The sequence below is a fragment of the Pagrus major genome, chromosome 5 (genome assembly GCF_040436345.1).
Source record: "Pagrus major chromosome 5, Pma_NU_1.0".
Classification (NCBI taxonomy): domain Eukaryota; kingdom Metazoa; phylum Chordata; class Actinopteri; order Spariformes; family Sparidae; genus Pagrus; species Pagrus major.
Genome location: NC_133219.1, coordinates 9,125,688 through 9,146,514, shown reverse-complemented (window position 1 = coordinate 9,146,514; position 20,827 = coordinate 9,125,688). Strand labels below are relative to the sequence as shown.

Genomic DNA, 20,827 nt, shown 5'->3' with positions numbered 1-20,827 from the left:
ACAACATCACAGTCCAAAAGAAGTTGGACGGTGGAAGATTTGTGTTTGTTCTATCCTCCTTCATGCTGGAATTAGAAATAAAACATGATTACGAGGTTAAATGCCAATTTTAAGCTTTAGTTTGGAGCAAACAGTGTTTTGTTTTGTTTTTATCGCCCATTTGCTGATATGGAATTTGACAAATTGACAAACTCGGATAACGCTGTGTAACATATTGAGTGTCAAACCTTTTGTAGTCTATGGGATTAATGAACCGCAGACATCAGCAAATACTGTGTATCCTCCCTGGTGAGGCAGCAGTTTTCACTTCTCGCTGGTTTTGGACTTTTGTCTTCAGTCTGTGAAACACATGCTCAGTTGGATTGAGGTCAGGTGATGGACTTGGCCAGTCAAGAACATTGAGCAGTTTGGCCCAACAAAAAACATTCCCTGGTTGCTTTGTTTTTCGGTTCAGGATCACTGTTCTCACGCGCTGTTCTAAAATTCGGGGACGGTGAGAGAAAAGGGTTTCCTCTGTGTCTTAAAGACCCAAAATGTGAAACATCAAAGACAAAACCTTAAAAACTGTCACTTTCCAAATTATTATGGACGCTTCCTCATTGTGTTGCATATAAAACTACATCTCATATGTTCATTAAGGTTTAAACATGGCTGTGTGTGTTTTAATACATGCATTGTTCCTCCCTGGACTTCAGCTTTTGGTTGAGGCTTCCTGCTAAATGAACATGGCTGAAACAGGAGATGGCAAACTGACAAGACAACAAATATGCGACCAAATGCTCAGACCCTTTCCTCTGCATCACCGAACATGGTTCAAATTGAAAACAGACCTCTACAGAACACCCTCCAAGTTCTCCACATGCTCAGCTCCACCCTCAGTCCATTTCCCCTTTTCGCTTCGCTCACTGTCCCTTCTGAAATTGCAATCTCAAAACAAATGGAAAGTCTGGGTCAAATGGGGGTAAAACAAATAACAGAGAGGGAGAGAGGGAACGGCATGCATCTGAATAAGCAGTCGAGTGTAAGGATTTGCAGTGGAAGCATACTTTACAAAGAATCAGACAACTTCAGAGTAGATGCTCTCACATCTTTACAATGTCTGCATCTAACAAGAGTGTGTTGTACCCAGACTTGGAACAGAGGAACACTGATAATGATCTAGTCATAGCACATGCATGGAGCCAAAACATACCCAAGATCACAAGGCTGAATTCCATCCATATTACTCAAACCGGCTCACTTGCAGAACTGAACACTGACAAAAATAAATCCAAATGACAAAAGTCCAAATGACATGACTCACCTCAGAAAGAAAGAAAGATGGGACAAAGAAAAAGAAGCTCAGCTATTGTTTCCAGTAACTGTCCCTGTACTGCTAACACTGCTGTAGAGGCTCAGAACATGCGTGAGAGAAAAAACAATATTAGCACACGCTTGCAGATGCCGAACACACACCTCTATCTAAACCAGACGAGACAGAAAAACAAGAGTCTGACTGAAAGGTGTGCCTCTGGCCTCAAACTCATTGGCCATGCGACATGAAGGGGAGGGTAAATGGGTGTCACAGAGTCTGTGATTGGTTGGGGAGGAGCAGGGAGAGGCTTGGTGTGCAGGCTGGGGGCTCCAGACTGGGGGCCAATCAGGGGGAGAAGTACAATCAGACTTTTTTGGGAATATGGGGTGTTTGTATAGGAGTGGAGCTGCCGACACGTCATATCACTGGCCATGGTTACGCAGGGGGGAACTGGGCCAAAGTCAACCGTCCTGCACTGTGAAAACACTCGCACCAGGCGCACCAGCCGAGAGAGTGGACACAAAGGATTATGTGAGCGACTCAAAAGAAGATTTTCATTTCTGCAGGGACAGAAAACATTGGACGGTCTTTTGTGAGTCGAATTACAGCTACATCACCTCATCAGAGGGGGCGAAACAGGGAAAGCAAACTGCAGCGCAGGTGGCGGACACAATATAGTGTTTCCCAAAGGCTGAAAATTCATCTGTAGCTGTCGTGCAGCTGCAAACTGCTCTGAGAACAGAGTCAGCTGCAGCACAGCAGTGAATTCACAAACTGACTGACAATAAATGAAAGTACTGGTTCGACAGACTTCTCAGATTTGAGAGGAACTTTCACAGACTTTAGAAAGGAGGAAACTACAGGTTGACCGATTTAGCATCGATAGGACATTTTACAAACTTTTGGGGTATAAGGGAAACTCTGCTCTGACAGTGACCGATAGTTTTCTCCATTATTATATCCAGCTTCTCGACTGGCTTTGAGGGAAAATAATACCTCAAAAAGTACAATAAAAACTTCCATCTAGATTTTGTATGGTTACTTTGAGTTCAGAGGCCCAGATTTATTTATTTATTTAGATATTTATTGACTTGGGTGTTCAGTTCCACAGCATCAGTTTCTAATAAAATCAAAGATTGCTTATTTCTCACAGATTTTTATTATTGTGAGTAAAGGGTGATTAATAAGCTACTGGCTTTTTCTTGCCCAAGCTTTTGTTTTTATAGCAGCCTTTAAAAATCCAAAATCAGTCGACGTCAAGAGGAAATAATAATTACAGATATAAAAAGACATTTTCCAAGCAGAAACTGGCTGCCCACACAAATTATCCTCATTTAATCCTACACAATATCCAAAAAACCTGCAGTAAAAAGTTTTGATTAGAGTGTCAGAGCTGATTTAAAAATGCTGACGTGGTAAGTAGATACCATTTTGTCAAGATTACACTTTCATTAAATATCCATAAATATATATATATATAAATAATAATACAGTACAATTAAACAAAATCTTAGACATTATACTGCCGTTAAATCAGCTCAAATTATCTGTCACAGACACAAAAAAAAGTGTTGGGTTTTTTAAAAATGTTTTTACTATAAGGTAGTTATTACTGTCAGTGTTATACTGAAAAATTCTATTGTAGTTTTTCTAGCAAGTATGAAAAGACTATGAGCATTTCACAACCAGGTAATGTTGACTTTTAAGGCCTGAATCTGTGGGTGTCACCCCTACTGGCCTATAGATGGCGCTGTATGACTGCCTGTACATGAAACCATCCTGCTGCTGTTCACATGTGGAAGCTTCAGGCTGTACTTTACACTTCAAACTCTGAGGAGGAACCGCTTTTATTGGCTGTTTAGACTGGAATATAAAATGACACTTTTATGTAAAAACTTTCCAAAACTTACCATTTTACACTCATGAAGTCATAAAATTAAAATGGCATGAAATATGTATTCAGTACTGAGTATAGTGTCTTGTGCACTGTAAAAACCTTGGATTGTTCATATTCAAAAGTATAAATAAGTACAGCACGTCTTTTTTTCCACTTCTCCAATAGATGCAGTAAAAGCAATGATTCAGAGCTACTGTATGTCTTATTAGATTTTCTAGGATCGTATCGTATTTATACTTCATGTTTCATCGCAATAAATTGGGCAAATAAAAGATTATATGTGTGTATGCATAGGTATTAATATACAAAATGTTTGCATTGATCGCGAGTGGCCTTTACCTGCGGCGTGGGGACATGGGTACGTCCCGATCAATGGGGCTATGAGGTGAGTAGCGTCCCGGTGGTGTCGGGGTTCTGCTGGACGCAGAGTTACTTCTGTAGTCTGAAGGGGAGAACTCCTGTAGAGGAAGAGGAGGCGACAACAAAAGAAAAAAAGTGAGTAATCATGAAAGTCTCACTTCCTGCCGCAGCTCAAACCAACTTTGCAGCTTTAGAGTTAATAAATCTATTGAGACAGGGCGCAAGTGCTTAGATCATGATGTAATGTTCCTGAAAAAGAGTCACAGAGAGAGCTATGCAGAGGCAGGAAAATAATCTTGGATAAGCAGTGTATTGGCACTGAACAAATGTAGCGTCCTTGTTTCAGGAAGCTCTAAATCTGAGGAGACTGTACTGTATGACAACCTGGAATAAAACACAGTCTGACACACCTTCATGTAAAATATATCCAGTCAAGATCAACACAGGAGAGATTTATCAGAAGCTTGAATGAGATCCACATGGGGAAACACCACATACAGAACGCGAGTTTCAGTTTAGAGAACTAAATATACAATAAACTTAGTCACCCTTTGATTGAATTTGCTGCCCTGTGCTCTCACATTAAGTTTCTACTGCATGAGTCACGCCCAACATTCCTCTCCTGCGGCCCGATCAGTCTCAACAATCGCAGCAACCCACATCAACATTTCTTATCTTGATTACTATTTATATACGTGCTGCACTTCAGCCCCTCAGCTGATAGATGACGGACTGTCTGGCAACAGATGTTTGGCACTGACTCAACTGTTGGTCTGATAGGAAACACAGAGGCAGAATGTACTTCAATAGCTTCCAGATGCAGGGCAAAGTTATTCATGGTAGGTATAAACAGTGTCCCTCGTCATGAAATGAGAGAAAACATTCCAGGCGGAGAACCTCAAACTGAACACTTACTGTACAAGTAACACTGTTATTATGGAAGGAAACTGTGAGCAAAGTCTTAAGAGAGTATTTGGCTTTCGACAGAAGAGGGCGCTGCACACCTTCTGTACACAAGAAGCTCATAAACTAAAGGTCTCAGCTGATGTGCTAATGCCACTTTTTATTGCAGAAACCAAAGGCAGCAGCACACAGTCACAACATTATGGGCAAAGGTTGATTTATTCAAGTTTAATTAGGTCATGAGGGACCAGGAGTGAGCCACTAATGAAAGTGACCTCGGGCACATGTTCACACTAAACACTCTGCACACCTGGACCAGGTCTGCACAGCACATAACTCAAAGCAGACATTTTTACTGTCAGGAATCCCAACAAAGTAATTGTTTTTAACCACAACCCTGTCAGGCTTCTCACCACCTGGGATACTGACCACTTACTAGAGCTGCACAATATGACAAAAAATATATATTGAGATTATTTTGACAGATTTTGCAATTGTGATATGATAAGTGTGAATGGTCATTTTTGCATTGCAATTTAAAATTTCACTGACAAAACTACTGTCAGTATTACTATATTGTGATGGTATGACATTTGTTAGGGTCTGTAACAAACACACGTTTCCTTCCATCTGCAGAGCAACATTTGTAGGCCAGGACATCTGTGCAGCACTACAGAACTTCATTATGATGCTGTTTTGTCACACAAACAACAACACTTATCAAAAACTGCAGCATCTGTGTTTTGGAAATTGCAATATTGCTATACATGCGATTTCCATAATATTTTCATTCATTTTACTAGTGGTGGACGATAAATATCGGCCTGGTAAATTATCAGCCCAATAATGGAGAATTTGTATTGGTTATATATGGATATTAATTAAAGCCAACAAGTGGAGCTGATAATATATAGCAGCAAGCTCCTCTAAAGTTGGTGCAATCCGTCAAAAAACACAGGGAGAGTTGAAGAAGAAGAAGCAGAAGCAGAAGAAGAAGAAGAAGAAATTAAATATTAAATTTTACATTTTTTTAATAAAAATGAACATCAGTTGACTCATTGATATTGGCCATTAAAAGCAGCCTATTATCAGTTATCGTATTGCCTGAAAAAGTTCCATATCGTGCAGTCCTAAACTTTACAGCCCTGCCACTTACTGATGATAACAGAAAGCCTACTTAAACTCTGCTGCAAAAAGCAAACTAACAAAAATGACATTGTTTTAAAAAATGTGTCTCCAAACAGTTTCACAACTTCCAATTTACCAGGGAAACAAAGCTATTACTTTATTTTGGGTCTGTGCACAGTCCAGGAACAGTTATGAATCAAATAGCCCTCAGACAACTCAAAAGTCTCAAGAGTAGAGCTTTCACAATAAAGCTCACGGGTTTTTCTCCCTCAACTGTCTCCAGCTGGCATCAGTGTCACGCAGCCTCCATCCAACGGAGAAATGTCTCTACCCGGCCCTTTGAACCGGTACATGTCTGTGACTCAAGCTGGAGCTGATGCTGGAGTTCGAAGCTGACACAGTGGCACCGATGGAGTCAAAGATTTGTGTGTCCAGTGCCAGCAGCACCCGCTTCCAATTCAGCAACTCTTTGAACAATGTCTCTGTTCTCAATTGAGTCCAATTTTCCTCTTCTTTTTCCTCAGCGAGTGGGCAGATTAGCGGTGCGTGCCAGGAAGCCTTTACCAGAAACGATCAACGGGACATCTCCCTGCAATTCCTCCCAGGATAAACCCAGCATAATAACTGCAGGCATAACATCACATATTCCATATCATCAGACCACAAGGATAGAGACATCCATGTTCTCTCCTGCTGTGAACCAATCTCAAGGGCATATACCTGATAGACATACATGCTTTAGGGATTCTTTCGGGAAAACCTAGTGAAGCCACACAGTATGTGTATATGAATCCATACTAATGCAAACCAAGCCTATGTTATATAAGCGTCTGGCTACTGAATGTGGATCTTCATACTCTCCAGCAGCAGAAGAATTACGGGTAAAATCACAACTCTGATCTATGAGACTCAAGAGGAATGCAATGAAGGAAAGAAAAACAAAAGGAAGAGGGAGAGAGAGAGAGAGAAAAAAACCAAGCGCTCCTCTGTGACAGCGAGTATGCAGCTGTGATTGAGTTTGACCTTAGAAAGTTCAAAAAAACTTTGTCTGCACCACCAGAGCGGTTCTCCCACAACAATCATCTATTCTACAGTCTCCGATGCCAGCCTTTTATAGCAGTAACCATGGCACGGCTGGCAGTGGCCGTAAGCTGGGCTCCCCCAAAATCCTCACTGCTGCATTGTGAGCCATCACACCATTACACACGGCTGATCTCAGGCCTACAATGCGTTTGGTAAACCTCACCATGGAAGTGCCAACAATGCCCCAATGTCTCATGCACCAACAAACTTTAGGGAGGGGCACAGGCGAGCTGAGGGAAGCCTGTTATTTTGTCTCGGATTGGAGCTCAGTTCAGAGAGACCACTGACGAAAATCAGCCAAGTCTTCCTGGTTCCTGTGGCTGGAGAGAGGAGGAAGCTCTGATTAAAGCTGCATTAAACTTTAATCAGAGCTCACAGTCAACATACCCAGAATCATTAGGCCAAGTCAAGTCTGCTGTGCTGGTCTTGACCTGCATATACAATAACATCTCTAACCTGTGTGAGTTCATGAGTACATTCAATACACTGAAACACAACCCTCATTTTTTAAAGGGCCAGATAACCTTTTTTTGTCCTACACAAACACACTATTTTCTGCCAAAGTTTGAACATTTTTGAATATTTCACATTTTTTTGGCTGTGTTTTTTTTACAGTTTGAAGTGGGCAGGGGTCAGTTGGAAAAAGGTAATATCTGTGCAAAAATGAAGGGCATCACGTTGCGTTGAAAAGTGGTGGGGAAACATGGGAGATATTTTTTTCTTTAACATACGAGATTTGGGGCAATGTAATGAGGGCATTATATGTCAGTTATAAGTCAGTAGATGTTATGAAAAACTGCATACTGGCGCATCATAATGTATTTAATCTCATTTTTCAGTTAACATTTCTTGGTGCAGATGGATATGAATGGATATGATTTTCTGAACTAATTTAGTGACATGTATTTCATATTAAACTTGAAACCAAGTTTTACAAGTTCTGATGTCGAAATCTATAACTTTCTGCAGGATGTGTCCCCTCTGCGGCGGCAAGACATCTGCAGCAAAGATGGCAGACTAGTTGTCTGCTGTTTATTTGAATCATCCATCCACCCATCCATTTTCTCTACCCGCTTTTATCCCTGGCAGAGGGGAGGGGGCGGGAGACTATCTCAGCACGAAATGTGTGAGCTGACCTGACAAACCATAGCCAGCCTAATTTCTCAAAGTCAAAATCAATCAATTGTGCTAATTTCTATGTTTACTGTTTAATTTCTATCTGTCTACACAACAGTTTTTAACAGTGATTTATTGATTTAAAACCATTAGGGATACCAGCTTTTAAAATCTGGAATAATCTGTTGTTTTTTTTAAATGTCCTTTGTTGCTCTAAAGAGCGTTTTTGGATGACTGAACTTAAATGTCATGCTTTGATTAAAGTTATTGAGTGTGACTGGCTTATGTTCAAGAAAAGGCACGTTACGGGAGGGGAAAAAAAACCTGTCAAAAATGCAAAAGAGCCATTTTAAAATGAAAACAAGCCTCTGGCCTATGATTGGCCACTTCAAGACACAAACAAACAGGAAATGGTGAGCTGAAGTGAGGGCAGCTGTTTCAGATCAAGACCCATGGGAGACGTTGGGGACAGTGCCAGTGGAGGAGCCTTCAGTCTGGCTCCAAGCAAGCCACTCTGCATCATCATCATTACCACCCTGCAGCTTCAATTACAGGGCATGGACCAGCAGCACACAGCAGCGATGCCGAGGGGAGTTCTTATTTTGGGAATCTTGGTGCTGCTGTAAGAAAGTGCTATAACTGCTCATTCACTGTCTCCACCACAGACATGACTGCTGTACTACAATGAGGCGGGGGGGACACGAGCAGACATCCTGGGCTGGGTAATAATCAGAGCTGTGTACACTGTTTCCTATCCAGCAGTGTGCATTGGTGGAGGTCCTGAGCAAAAGACCTGAGGCTGATGGTAACCTACTCGTTATCCACTGTCACTGATGGACCCTGCCTTGTAATTATGTCTGAGCAATGGTGCATTGCTGCGTGCACACTCTGTAACAAATAAAACACAATGTGCGCCTGAACACGGGACATCGGTTTATATCAAAATTCATCTCATTAACATTCTTGACCTTTATTATTGCCTCATATCCTGCTGCAGCTTCTTTATGGAAGGTCTGATCGGAATAATATGACTCGCCCAGGTCGCTGATGGGTGAAAACTGACTACAGCTCCATATGAATTTTCAAGTCCAACATTTAACAGTGTTACTTGTAAGAAATGGCCAGAATTGGAGTGCTCACTATACACTTTGCTGTAGCTATCTTTGGCTGTAGCGACTAGCTGCCATGAGAAAGTCTAACTCAGTTAGCTGTGGAGGTAAGCGGCCTCATCAGCTGACTGGGGTCTGTTAACATGGCTGGACACCACCCTGCGACTGAACACAGCCCTCGAGACCAACAGATGCCAGTCTGAAGACAAGGGATGGAGGTGATTTACAGTGGCCCTGATCAGCAATATTACGCAGAGGGCGAGAAGACACCGAGCTGTGAAGCGGCAGATAAGAGAGAGGGATGGAATATTTTCACATCTTACTCTGAATAAAAGATTATTTTTCAACCTAACCAGAGGTGATGGTGGAAAGACAAACCAGGACTGTGTTGGTGAGTTTTATTTTGTTCATGTCGGGTTTGAATGAAAAATTATCAAGGCAGTTAAACTTGTCTTACTTTAGTGAAAGTAAGAAACTTGAATTCAGGAGATTTACAGTTGAATTTTTCCTTTTAGTAAGGAAAATGGGTGTAGTAATATTTATTTTCTTGACATTTGGTGAGTTTTATTTTTTTTTCATTTATTAGATCAAGTAGCGACATTGCTGTTTTTACATCTCTCGCCTATACTGCAGTGGCTATAGGACTATTTCTGAAAATATACTTGTTTTTTACACGTGTTCAGGTACGCACGAGGGCTGGCTCGTGTATCCTGAGTCCGTCTGAAGCATCAACTGTGCATGTCCTCAGAAATTAACGCTACATGTACATAAGATATAGCTTCAGTGGACCATTATGCAACACAGTACATAAAGGTCTTTGACTCTTTGCTTCTTCTCACTTATTCCACTTCATTTTTTTAATGTTTTAAACTAAAATTCTTTATATCTGCCAAATCTTACAAATCGCTCCTTTAATATATACAAACAATAGACCTCAGGGCATGTGTCATTCAACCTTTATCACAAAAGGAATGTAAAACTCTTCACATACAGTACCCAGTCACTACATGAAGTGAGCTTTTAAAGTCGAGCTCAATCTTCTCAATCCTCTATAATTCTTTCTACACAAAAATCCTTGTGCGGCGTTCAATAACATGGAATAAAAGAGACAGATCTCCGTGATGCCAGTGCTAATACTGTACCTCCCCCTCTCTCCAGTCGCTCACCGCGGCCACACACCATCAAACTGCCTCTGATATAAACCATATGGATAAGATTAGAGGCCGAACGAACAGCAGAGGGATGAAGACAACAGGACGACAGTCAGTAGACAGTAATTCCTCTGTATGCTGTCGCCACTGTCAGATAAAACAGAGCTGAATGTACTTTTTTTTGTTTTCTGCCTGTGAGAATTTATTTTTTTTAATCTCAACTCAATATCAGTTCAAAAAGACACATTAATGATACACTGAACTGTTTACTAGTAGATGCAAGAGGAATTTTTTAGCAAAACAATTTCTGTCCTGTAATGTTCATGATGAATGTGGATGAACCCGATTGTGTGTGAACTGTAATGGCACAGTAAAGGCTTTGAGACCACTGAGACAAGCCAAAGCCGTTTCATGTGATCAAAGTGTAGGTGGTCCGAGGGAGGCACTCGCTCCCCCACACTGCCACCAAAAAGTCAGAGACACAATGAGTACCGAGTCTGAGCGTTTATTTATCCTCGAAGGGTGCTACAAGCAACACATTTTTCATCCCTATTAAATTCCCCGCAAGGCTCCGACTGCAGCAGCATATCAAGCCCATTAGACATCTGGAGTTCATTATGGTTGGACTAAACTCGCTGGACTTCATGATACTTTTAATTTACGGTCGCCTGGATGCCTCCTTTCATATGCATCAAATAAAGCGCAGTAACAATCGAAAGAAGCTGACTTTCGACTCAAAAATGTCACTGAGTTGGGAGGTCTCGATGTGGTGCCACTTTTCACAGCTCATCAGTAAAACCCCTCTATAACAAGGTGACAGTCAGAGCTCTAATGGTTAATGATGACAGCAGTAATTAGAAACAGTCTGCTACGTCTCTCTCTCTCTGGTTTCACACAGATATACAGTAACTCTACTGTATAACATAATACTATGACTTATAATGCAATACAACATGATGGAGTGTAGCCCAATGCTCATATTTCTACAGGAATTTCCATGAATGGCTAAAACATAAATCCAAAGTGTCAGCAAGACATGCCTTTATGGTGTCTCAGTGTTGCAGAATTATTCTTCGGCGTTAACTGCTGATGCCATTTTACAAGCTTAACAATTATGATTTATGACCAACAAATGCAGCCATAGTAACCATTACCCTCAAACGTAGGTGTTGTCCCGTGTAAAACTAGGGGAATATATGCTGACATGTCTGTTTTTGTTGGCGCGGATACACTGAGGGGCAGTTATACACGTCGTTCCCTTGACAACAACTTTTGGAATGTTGACATACCGCTCAACCACCTTCGTAAACAGCAGCAACTAGTAAAAAGGCCCATCTCTCCCGGCCAACATTTCCCCATAAAACTCGCATGGCCGAGTGTCCCCATGAGTGCGCCCGGGGGCTTGGAAAGCACGGGGAATCAAAAGTGCCCCAGTTTGCTTTTCCACTGCGGGGGAAAGAAAAACACGTGTGCTGATCAATCAGTGGGGATGAGGAGAGGCATGCTGCCCGCGCTGGGGCCACAATGGACCCTGAGCTTAACAGCGACGAGTCCACGTGAAAAGACCTCACACTGTCCAGTCACAGAGCTCACTGTGCAGAGAAGAAAACATCCCTCCACCGTGGCCACAGCCAGCTCGCTCCCCTGACACTAGCTTGGCTTAGCGAAGCGCCGACCTGCCAATCCAAACAACAGCCCCGCTCATGTCAGCCCTGAAATAGCACATCATTCCAAGCCATCATCGCCAAGGAAAAGTTATGCATGTCTACATTTAGTGCTGGAGGAGAAGCAGCTACAGGTGAGGTGCATTTACCTTGACAACTCTCTGAAAGTAAAGTCTTAGTAATAACCACAATCTTCAACCAGCAGTGCCTGCAATATAAAGTTTTACATTCTGGTTCCATTTAAAAAACAAAAACTTAGTTCTATTCCTGCATGCCATGTCACCAGTTCTGGCTCAAAGCGCTGACCGCAGCTTTGCACTCCAGTCCACCACAACCTCCAGAATAGTGCAGGACAAAGCCAGCCACTGGCGCGCAGGCCGGGCTGCTCTGAGAACGGTGGAGATGTATGGAATAGAGGATGTATGGATAGACTTACCCTGCCCTCTCTGGATAAAGAGCTTACTGACACATGTCATGCAGCCAAGGCCACTCCACCCAATATAGCATAAAGAGGAAAGGTTTGGTCTGCACTGAGTGTCACCCTGCAGGAGCTGGCCATCCTACGCTAGGAGGGATATATTTATAAAGCAACCACCCTATCCCAGCACAGGATCCTGCAGCCCACTAAGGCAACCCTCAGGAACCTCAAAGTGCAGCAACTGCAAACCCAGACACGGAGCCTGGTCCTAATGGCCCAGTGATGGGTCAAAGCAGTTTGGTTTTGGCCCTGTGCATCGCAACAGAGATCCTGTTGTGGTCATTTCTTGATGATATAAACAGATGCTCCGAATCATGACGGTGGCCGGCCAGTTCAGATATAATCTCATGCCTGACTTCAAGGAATCCAGGATGCCTTCGCTCCTTTTGTCATGGTGGTGAGCCGTTATTAAAAGATATTGAAGTCAGTGAACACAGCCAGTCGCATCATGGCAAGACAAAACAAAATAAAACTGCAGGATACAAAGTTACACCTAATAAAGAAACAACTTTACTCACGTACTCCTGCAGGAGTTTTTAATGTCTACAGCAATGCATTTTAAATGTCTGCAGCTTTCTTTGCATTCGTCTTTCCTCTAATGAAGGTCGGCGGTCAGGGTAAGCTGGTGGGTTGATACCATTAGGGATGCTTCCTGCAACAGGACTACTGATTAAAAAGGTCACTTTCCTTATTCAACACACGACCCTTTAGAGCTTGATCGAGATGTTCTGGATCGACTTCCTGAACAACATTCATTCACATGGCCAAATGTTTGCGGTATGGGAAATGTAAAGGTCAATGCAGACATTCTTGACCCAAGGGAAAATAGTTTTACAGTCAAGTTTAGAGTCCCATAAGCACCAAGAGTGCAAAGCAATGAAAGAAATGTGCAGAAAAGGCCAACATTGGTCGATGAAGATGTCTTTTGTAAGTCAAAGCCAGGAAGTGCATTGTCTAATGCTTCTAATCTTTGCATGTTATAATTCATGTGCAGGCAATTTGGACTCATGATGAGGCACAAAGGACATTGCTGTGTTGGAGCAGCCTCTGGGCTGAGCACAGTGGTGTGATGGCTTAAGTACAGTTTGGGAATGTCAGCAGGCTCCCTGGTGTCCACGCTGCTCCACTCCGACCCCCGTCTCTTCCAGCTCCCATCGCACAACGACAGGCCTTGTGACGCGAGGGGAAAAAGCAGCACCAGCCTTCCACAGCCTCTGCCATCACAGCCACTATTGTACACAGGCTTTTTCTCAGGACATCCAACACCCTGGAAAATGGGGGATCCTGTTGCGCATCCCACTCTCCACACTCAGGGAGCAAAAACAGGGGTGGAAAAGCCTTTTAGGAGCTTTTCAGAGAGGCTGATCACCTGATACAGCAGCACTCTGCACTTCTCAGGCAGGACAGAGGCCCTTGTCATGGAGGCTCCACATCTCAGCGCTCACTGGGCTGCTGTGTTCCTGCCAGCCCGAGCTGCATAATGCACAGAGTGCCCATGGCAGGCCTCTTCCCAGCCATTTCCCCACCGAGCGCTCTGAAAGAACTCCACTCACTAATCACAGCGCTGCGGCAGGAGGCTCGTCACCACTTTAAAACCAGGGTAGACATCCCTCGGAGGAAGGGGTCAGCCAAAACCCCAAACTCTCATCCAATAGGCTGGATGATGGTAAACACTCAGGCTGTCAGGCACAGAAGGCAGAGCAAACAGTCCAAAACAGGTTTAAAAAGTAAAAAAGGGTGGACGAGGCAGTGATTACACGTCTCAAATTGCAGTCTTCTGAAAACATACAGTTTGATATTAATTCAAACATACTGAACCAACAGTTAAAAAAGCCAAAAAAGGCAAACGTTGATATTGGAGCAGCAGGAGATAGAAGGAATGTAACGACTCCCAAAGGATACACAACGATACAGATTCCAACATTGGAAAAATGAGAGAACAGGGTGAATTTAAAAATGGTCAGGAGAACGGGAGAACAAGCGACTCCATAAATACCACAAACATGTGAGGGCGTCCCTGACGGACAGCTGTGACATGAGCGCGTTCATTCCTCAGAGCTCACTGATGGAGCTCTCGGCCACAACACAGCTCCTAATGTGTTTTTTGGTAGGCCAATACGGAAGTGTGCTCCGCCATGGTTTGCTGGCCACAGCCTCACTATAACTCCACAGTGGGTTGTTGAATGTGGTTTGGGATTGATGCTGAAAACATCAGCATCTGTACTTAACAACGGCTTACAATGCCTGCAGTGAGGAATAATACAATAACATGTCGTATCAGTAAGATTAATTGAGCATGTGTGACCAGATGCGATATCGGAACCAATCGACAATCATCTGATGACTATTTAGCCTCTGAAGACAAAAGCCTATACTGTAGTGCTTCCGTTGTAGCCGGTGGATAATGGAAATCAGAACAAGACTTCCTCTTCCCCGTGCCAGTCATTGTTTATTGTCTGATAAGCAACTTGAGAAGTGAGAATGATGTTGAGGCTTAATTTATCTGCATATGAATGAGGATAAAAAAAGCTAATGAATCGTCAAACAATTGTCAATGGGTGTTGAGATTGCATCTTGGACTCACGCACTGCTTACCTGCATGCAAAAAAACCTGGTTTGAACATGATTGGTCGATACTCGGACAACAAACTAAAACCAGAACTCTTACGATACGAACATCTTGTCCTGTTTCGGACTTATAAGGTTGTTCGATTGTACTTCCATGTTGGAGGTCAGAGTACAATGGAATGCAGCATATGTCTCTAGTCTGGGTCAAACTCCAAAAACACATCATCCTAAATTTCCCGTGATGCAACTCATCTCTTCCTCTTTCCATTCTGTCTGGTAAACACTCATGTCGATCAAACTGAGGCCGAGTCGTCTTCTTCGTGACAAGTAAAGTGATGTTCATGTGTAAAATGCCCTTCACAACACTCACCATTGGAATCTGAAATGGTTAATTTACAATTACTTTCTAGCCGAAGGGATCCAAAGCACAGACAAGCTAATTCACTTCCAAGTGTGAAGGACTTGACACTAGACAACTTTATCATCTTCGGTCCGGCCTGAGGCGTCCGTCCTCTAAATGAACATCACATATCACACTCATGTCAGTTGGATCTGCCTCAACAGTGAGCCAAGTCAGAGAGCTGATTCATGTCTGCACACACAGACACTCTGCACACACTCCCTGCCCTAAAACAACTTGGATGGAGACAACATGCCATGTGGCTTTGCAGTCACATCAAATTAGTTATTAAGGGAGACTTTTGTCTTTGGATTCCTAAAGACTATATTTTGCTGGGATCAGCTTTCATAGCAGTCATGACTAACATGAGCATTTTATTTCAAGAAAGACTGGTCATAATCTGCAGAAAAAGTAATGACGGCATCCTCAAAAGAGCCACTTGGAGCCCAGTTACATCATGGCTAGACTGGTTCATCTGTCTCCCACTGGGAAACAGATGAAAACTGCTCTGACGTAAGCCACCATCTTCAGAGAGTGGACACCGCTGTGAGTGACAGTACATCTGAATCCCATTTAACATGTAAACAACACAAAGAATCCCAAACTCGAAGAGAAATCTTAAAAAAAGGACCTTCTCATCCAGCGGCTTCTTAGAAGGGACACTTGAATGTTTTGAAGTTCAAACCTCTGCATATTTATCTGACATTATGTCCAGAATGATAAAAATGGCTGGAATTCCTCGTGTCGTTACAAAAGGTCTTGTATGTTTTTTCCTGTTCTGTCAGCTCACATGTTCTATCTTCAGTGGGACCCACGCTTGAGACGAAGCATGTAGGCATAGCTGAAATAGCTCATGATGAACTTTCCCACAACAATTTCTCTCTTTAACTCACTGAGGTCTCTCCAGATGCCGGAGTCCCCCTTCTTGGTTTTGTTGCAGGACTGGTGAATAAGGATAGCATAGTTAAGCTGCAGTCTCATGATAACCCCTGTCTGTATTTTATTTGCCTCCCATATTTTACCTCTTACTGAGACTAATGAGCCTCCATTCAGACAACCAAAGGTTAAGGCCATTGTTTGACAGAAAGTAATCATTTTTTTCCCTATACAGCAGGCTCTGAATGAAACAGCTTCGGATTGTTGCTCAGCTTAATGTCAGATATTTTCAAAGACTGACCTTTGAAGTTTATACACTCCCTGCTGTAGAAATGTCAAACCTCCTCTGTGTATCCTGCCTTTACTGTGGACTCCACATACAGTACGCTGTCCACAAACCTTTTGTAGGGCATCTTCTATGGCATCAGAGGGCAACAATACAAGAGGAAAGGCCGAGATTTGGAGTGTTATTCTTACAGTCTGGGACAGTGCAGCCAAATAAATATACACACATGAGGACAAAAACCTCCAGCTGTACCGACAAAGTGAACTACAGCTACAGATGAATGACAGATTGACTTTGTGAGGACAAAAACATTTTTCTAAACAGCTGCATGTATTTGTCCAGTATATTAAACTCCTAGATCCTAAACCTTCTTGCGTGCCATAAATCCATAAATCCATAAATCCAATTTCCCAGAGGCCAAAGTGACATTTTCAGATTTCTTTTGTTGTCCAAAACCCAAAGACACATTCTCTTGTGACAATGGCTAAGAAAAGCAGTAAATCCTTACATTTAAGAAGTTGGAGACTTTTTTGCATGAAAAATGACTAAAAATTATTAATCAATTATCAAAATATTTGGCGATTTATTTTCTTTTGATCAGCTCGACTAATCGTAGCTCTAGTGCAAGGACAGGAACACAACAAACTCCTCTCCCATGTCTCCTCTTGGAGGAAACCGTAATTTCATGCTCACCAGGAACCAATTTTCCATATCTAATTAAAGACACTTTATAGTTGGAATTCAGCTGCTTTTCTTTAGCAGGGTAAACAGTCAATCTTGGGCAACGCTTCGCTGCAAATCTCAGAAGGTTTAGGAAGGAATAAAGGATTTGGCCGGTTTAAAGGTTTAAAGAAACAACAACCACCAACCTGTGACAGTGGTCTGGACAGCCTGTGACTCTTCTCCTCTGGAGACCATGAGCGCAGCTGGACACTGTAACATCAAGACAACAGAGTGTCAATGATACATACAGTATGTATGATTTTGGGATGGGCATATAATGATAGAAACCAAGAGACAGACAAAAATGACATTTTTCAAACCGTTAAGTTGTTGAGTACTTTAATAACTCTGGATGCATCGTTAGGCTTTTGTGGCTATATTGGGCCATTTTGTAAATCAATCAACTGCACAGACTAAATGCAATATTATATTTTTTCATGACTTTTGCATCACTGTGATTAAGTATTTTGATTGGTCAGGTATTTGCTGGATGAGTCAAAAACAAACGTTCTTGTTATTTCATGTTCAGCTCAATTCAGTTCAGTTATTTTGGTCATAGTGAACATTTTTCTATCTATTATTTGATTTTTCAAATGCAGTATATTCACAATATATGTTGATATTAAGATATAACAATTACATATACATATGTACACAGGATTGTATTCCCATAATCATGCACTTGCTTAAACATATTCCAGTTCTGCATGTTTCCCACAGGGATCTGCACAAATTCAAATTTGATGAACCAATTAACTTGTTTATTTTGGCGAGCCACTGTTGTTGAACCATAATTCCTAAAATCACCTGAAAAGAGACATTATGTACCACACAATTTTACTGACAATATTATCCACTGAAACACTGATTTACAGTGAATATGATAGAAAAACAAAATAATTATAACAGAATTTTGTATTTAATAATGACAAATCATGTCTGTGCGAGACGGGCAGCTTCATCAGTCCAGATGAAGGTGAAAACTAGAGTTTAAACTTTGACCCATTAACAGTTGTCCAGGAGAGTCAACAAACAGCTCTGCTCAGAGAGATGGTGGTGAACGTTCCACATTCTGCCTTTTGTCTAAGTGAATGCAAACGGTGGAATGTGATATCCTGTGCATATCCTTTGTTACTACAGTACAATCCCATGGCTCCACTTTCTGTCTGTTATTCCCATACCTATTGACTCTGGGCCTGTTGTGGAGTCAAGAGAGCACTTGTTGCAACCTTTTGTCCAGATGTAAGCTTATTTAAATGGTGAATAGACGTGTTTCTGAAAAGACTCAACTGTCCGTCTGAAATGTCCAGCTCTTAGACTTTATCTTAGACCCTGTTCAAGCTGAAAGAATTTCTTTTTAATCTAATCTTTCAGGTCCAAACTATAAATTACAAGTAACCAAATCTTATGTGTGTGACTTCAAACGGTTTGAACTCTCTTTGCTTTTGTTACAACAATGCTAAGCACATTAACAATGCAAGAGTGGACAAGCTAGCCGAGGTGTTCAGTATTCAGTGGTCAAAACATGGATGTATAATTTAAAAACAGGATTTTAAACAGGTTACCAGACCCAATGATGGCACCTGTTCAGTCCTGTGATGACGTCACAGATTTTAAATAGCTTTTCTCGGCTTAAGGAAAGTTTTGAAAATCTAGAAACAAAAATCAAAAATTCAGAATAACTGGTCCTTGTTTGGAGTTCCAGGTGTCCTGTCAATAGTTTTAGTCTTTTTTAACCGTGTTCTGTGGGGAATTTTTCACTTCAGTACCACGAGTGGCCACTGGGCAGAATAAGAAGCAAGGCTGAGCGGCACCACTGCATCCTCGTTATACATCCATGGACCAGAAATTCCAAATGTTGCAAGTAAGCTCATATTAAAGTTTCATGGTTTAAATTTGTTATTGCAACTTTTTAGGTAAATTCCAAACTTTGTAGTCCACAGTAGTTTCTTCACACAGCACAATTTTACTGAGATTAAAAGGAGGAGGGTTGCATCTGCCTCAAGAACCACCTTTGGCATGAGACAGTTAAAGACAGCAGATGTCTGAAAGTACAAACATGGACACAGACGAGAAACGAAAAAAGATTCAGTCGGAAGCCTTTTAAAACAATTTTTCTCTCAGGTTTCCTGCACAGACATGAGTTGAGTATCGTTTTGTAACATACACTTTTGAGGGGGAGAAGGGGGTTTGTACTTCGGAGAGGGTTCATGGAGAGCACGGCAAGGCTCAACTCGGTGAGGTCAAACAGGCGATGATAAAGCAAATTAATGCGGCTTGGTTTGACTGGGCGCAGCCAAAAGCCCCACATGCCATCAAATATGCATTGCAGCCAATTAATTTGAATGATTTCTGTCAGGTATGCAAGAAACCTGACGTGATCTGCGTGTCTGAACATTGTAATGTTCAGGTGAGCTACCTCTTGTTGATGGTCGGTGTCAGTATCTCCCTCTTCCCGTTGGGGCTGGCGGGAGGATGTGGTGAATAAGGTCCAGGCGACAGCGACGCAGGGCTGGAGATGGTGTACTCGCTGTAGTTCTGATTCTCATCTCGACTCACTATTACTGCCTCCTGCGAAACATGTTATTGTATTAGCATGTGTTGAACGTAACTTGATCTTTACGACTGCATTTTTGCCAGGCTTAATTGAGAAGCATAAAAAGGACACCTGTGAGAATGTCAGCAAAGAGGAGGAAATGCTGCATCCTAAAACAGGAGTATGTATTTTGTCTTCAGTATCACCATGTAGTGTGGGTGGTGCTTTGGGACTCATGATCTCCATTAAACTCAGGAACAAGCACTAAATCATTACAACGTCTTGTATTGCTTCCATCTTGAGGACAGTGAAACAAGCAGTTATGTGATAAACAGATGTGTGATGGATGCATTAGTAAAAATGAAGCGTAATACCCTGTGCAGCCAAAACAAGGCTTTATCCAAATTAAAGAGGCACTTGTGAACAATCATAAAGATATGGAGAATAAAGTTCTGGTAAGTCCGGTAATCAAGAGCTGCAGCACTGACCTGGAAACGTCCAGTGAGCTGCTCAGGGGTGCTGATGCCGTTGGTCTGTCCTGGGCTGGGAGGTTCAGGTCTTGAAAGACAGAAAAGAAAGAATCCAAAGTTTAATTTGCCTCCATCTGTGTAGCATGTAGGATTATACCCCATATCATCATAGCTGAACTAAAAAAAAAAAACCAGAACCTGGCAGTATAGAAGTTTATGTGAAATCAAAAAGGTCTAAATTACATTCTGGACAAGCTGATGTACTCAGAGTGCTGTATGTAATGTGTTCAGGAAGTTGAAGGAAAATGCTGAGTGAGGAAAAGATAATCCATTTTCTAAGGGTCATAAATCTGAGTAAACTTCATTTTTGGACTGCCCTCCTGCTAACGTCCTGGCGAGCGTCCACTGCTATGTTTCCATGAATCTTCATGATTGCTGCAGAAGACCAGTGCTGCAGACTCTGTCCCTCTATTCAAAATATTCTCTCGATGGATCTCGTCTTTCCAACTAGTCACTTTTGTTTGACTTTCTTAAATAGAAAACACAGTCTGTAAGCAATTCCATCATTGAATTTGGAGGGGAAAATATGGGCAGCATAAGTGCCAATGCAAACACACAGTGCCCCCCTGGCTGCAGAACTAGAGGCTGACTGGCTTTCAGTTGAGCCCGGGGTAATGAGGCACACAGGAAGGCCTGGATGCCTGTGGTAAATCACCCAGAAACACACCTCTCGTGGCCTGGGCTCCAAATATTGTTTACAAGAAAGAGATGGCGAGAAGATGAAA

The 20,827-nt window shown here is 42.1% G+C and overlaps 1 protein-coding gene across 1 annotated transcript in view; it reads right to left on the bottom strand.

The window, feature by feature from the left end:
* Positions 1–20,827, bottom strand: part of pdlim2 (PDZ and LIM domain 2 (mystique)) — a 45,954-nt gene that overhangs the window by 6,064 nt on the left and 19,063 nt on the right. Inside the window, exons 4-7 of the mRNA XM_073467163.1 lie at positions 20,061–20,130; positions 19,456–19,607; positions 17,183–17,246; positions 3,531–3,649 (exon numbers count right to left, since the gene is read on the bottom strand). Of these exons, the coding sequence (XP_073323264.1) occupies positions 3,531–3,649; positions 17,183–17,246; positions 19,456–19,607; positions 20,061–20,130 (405 nt within the window). The remainder of the gene's footprint in view (positions 1–3,530; positions 3,650–17,182; positions 17,247–19,455; positions 19,608–20,060; positions 20,131–20,827) is intronic.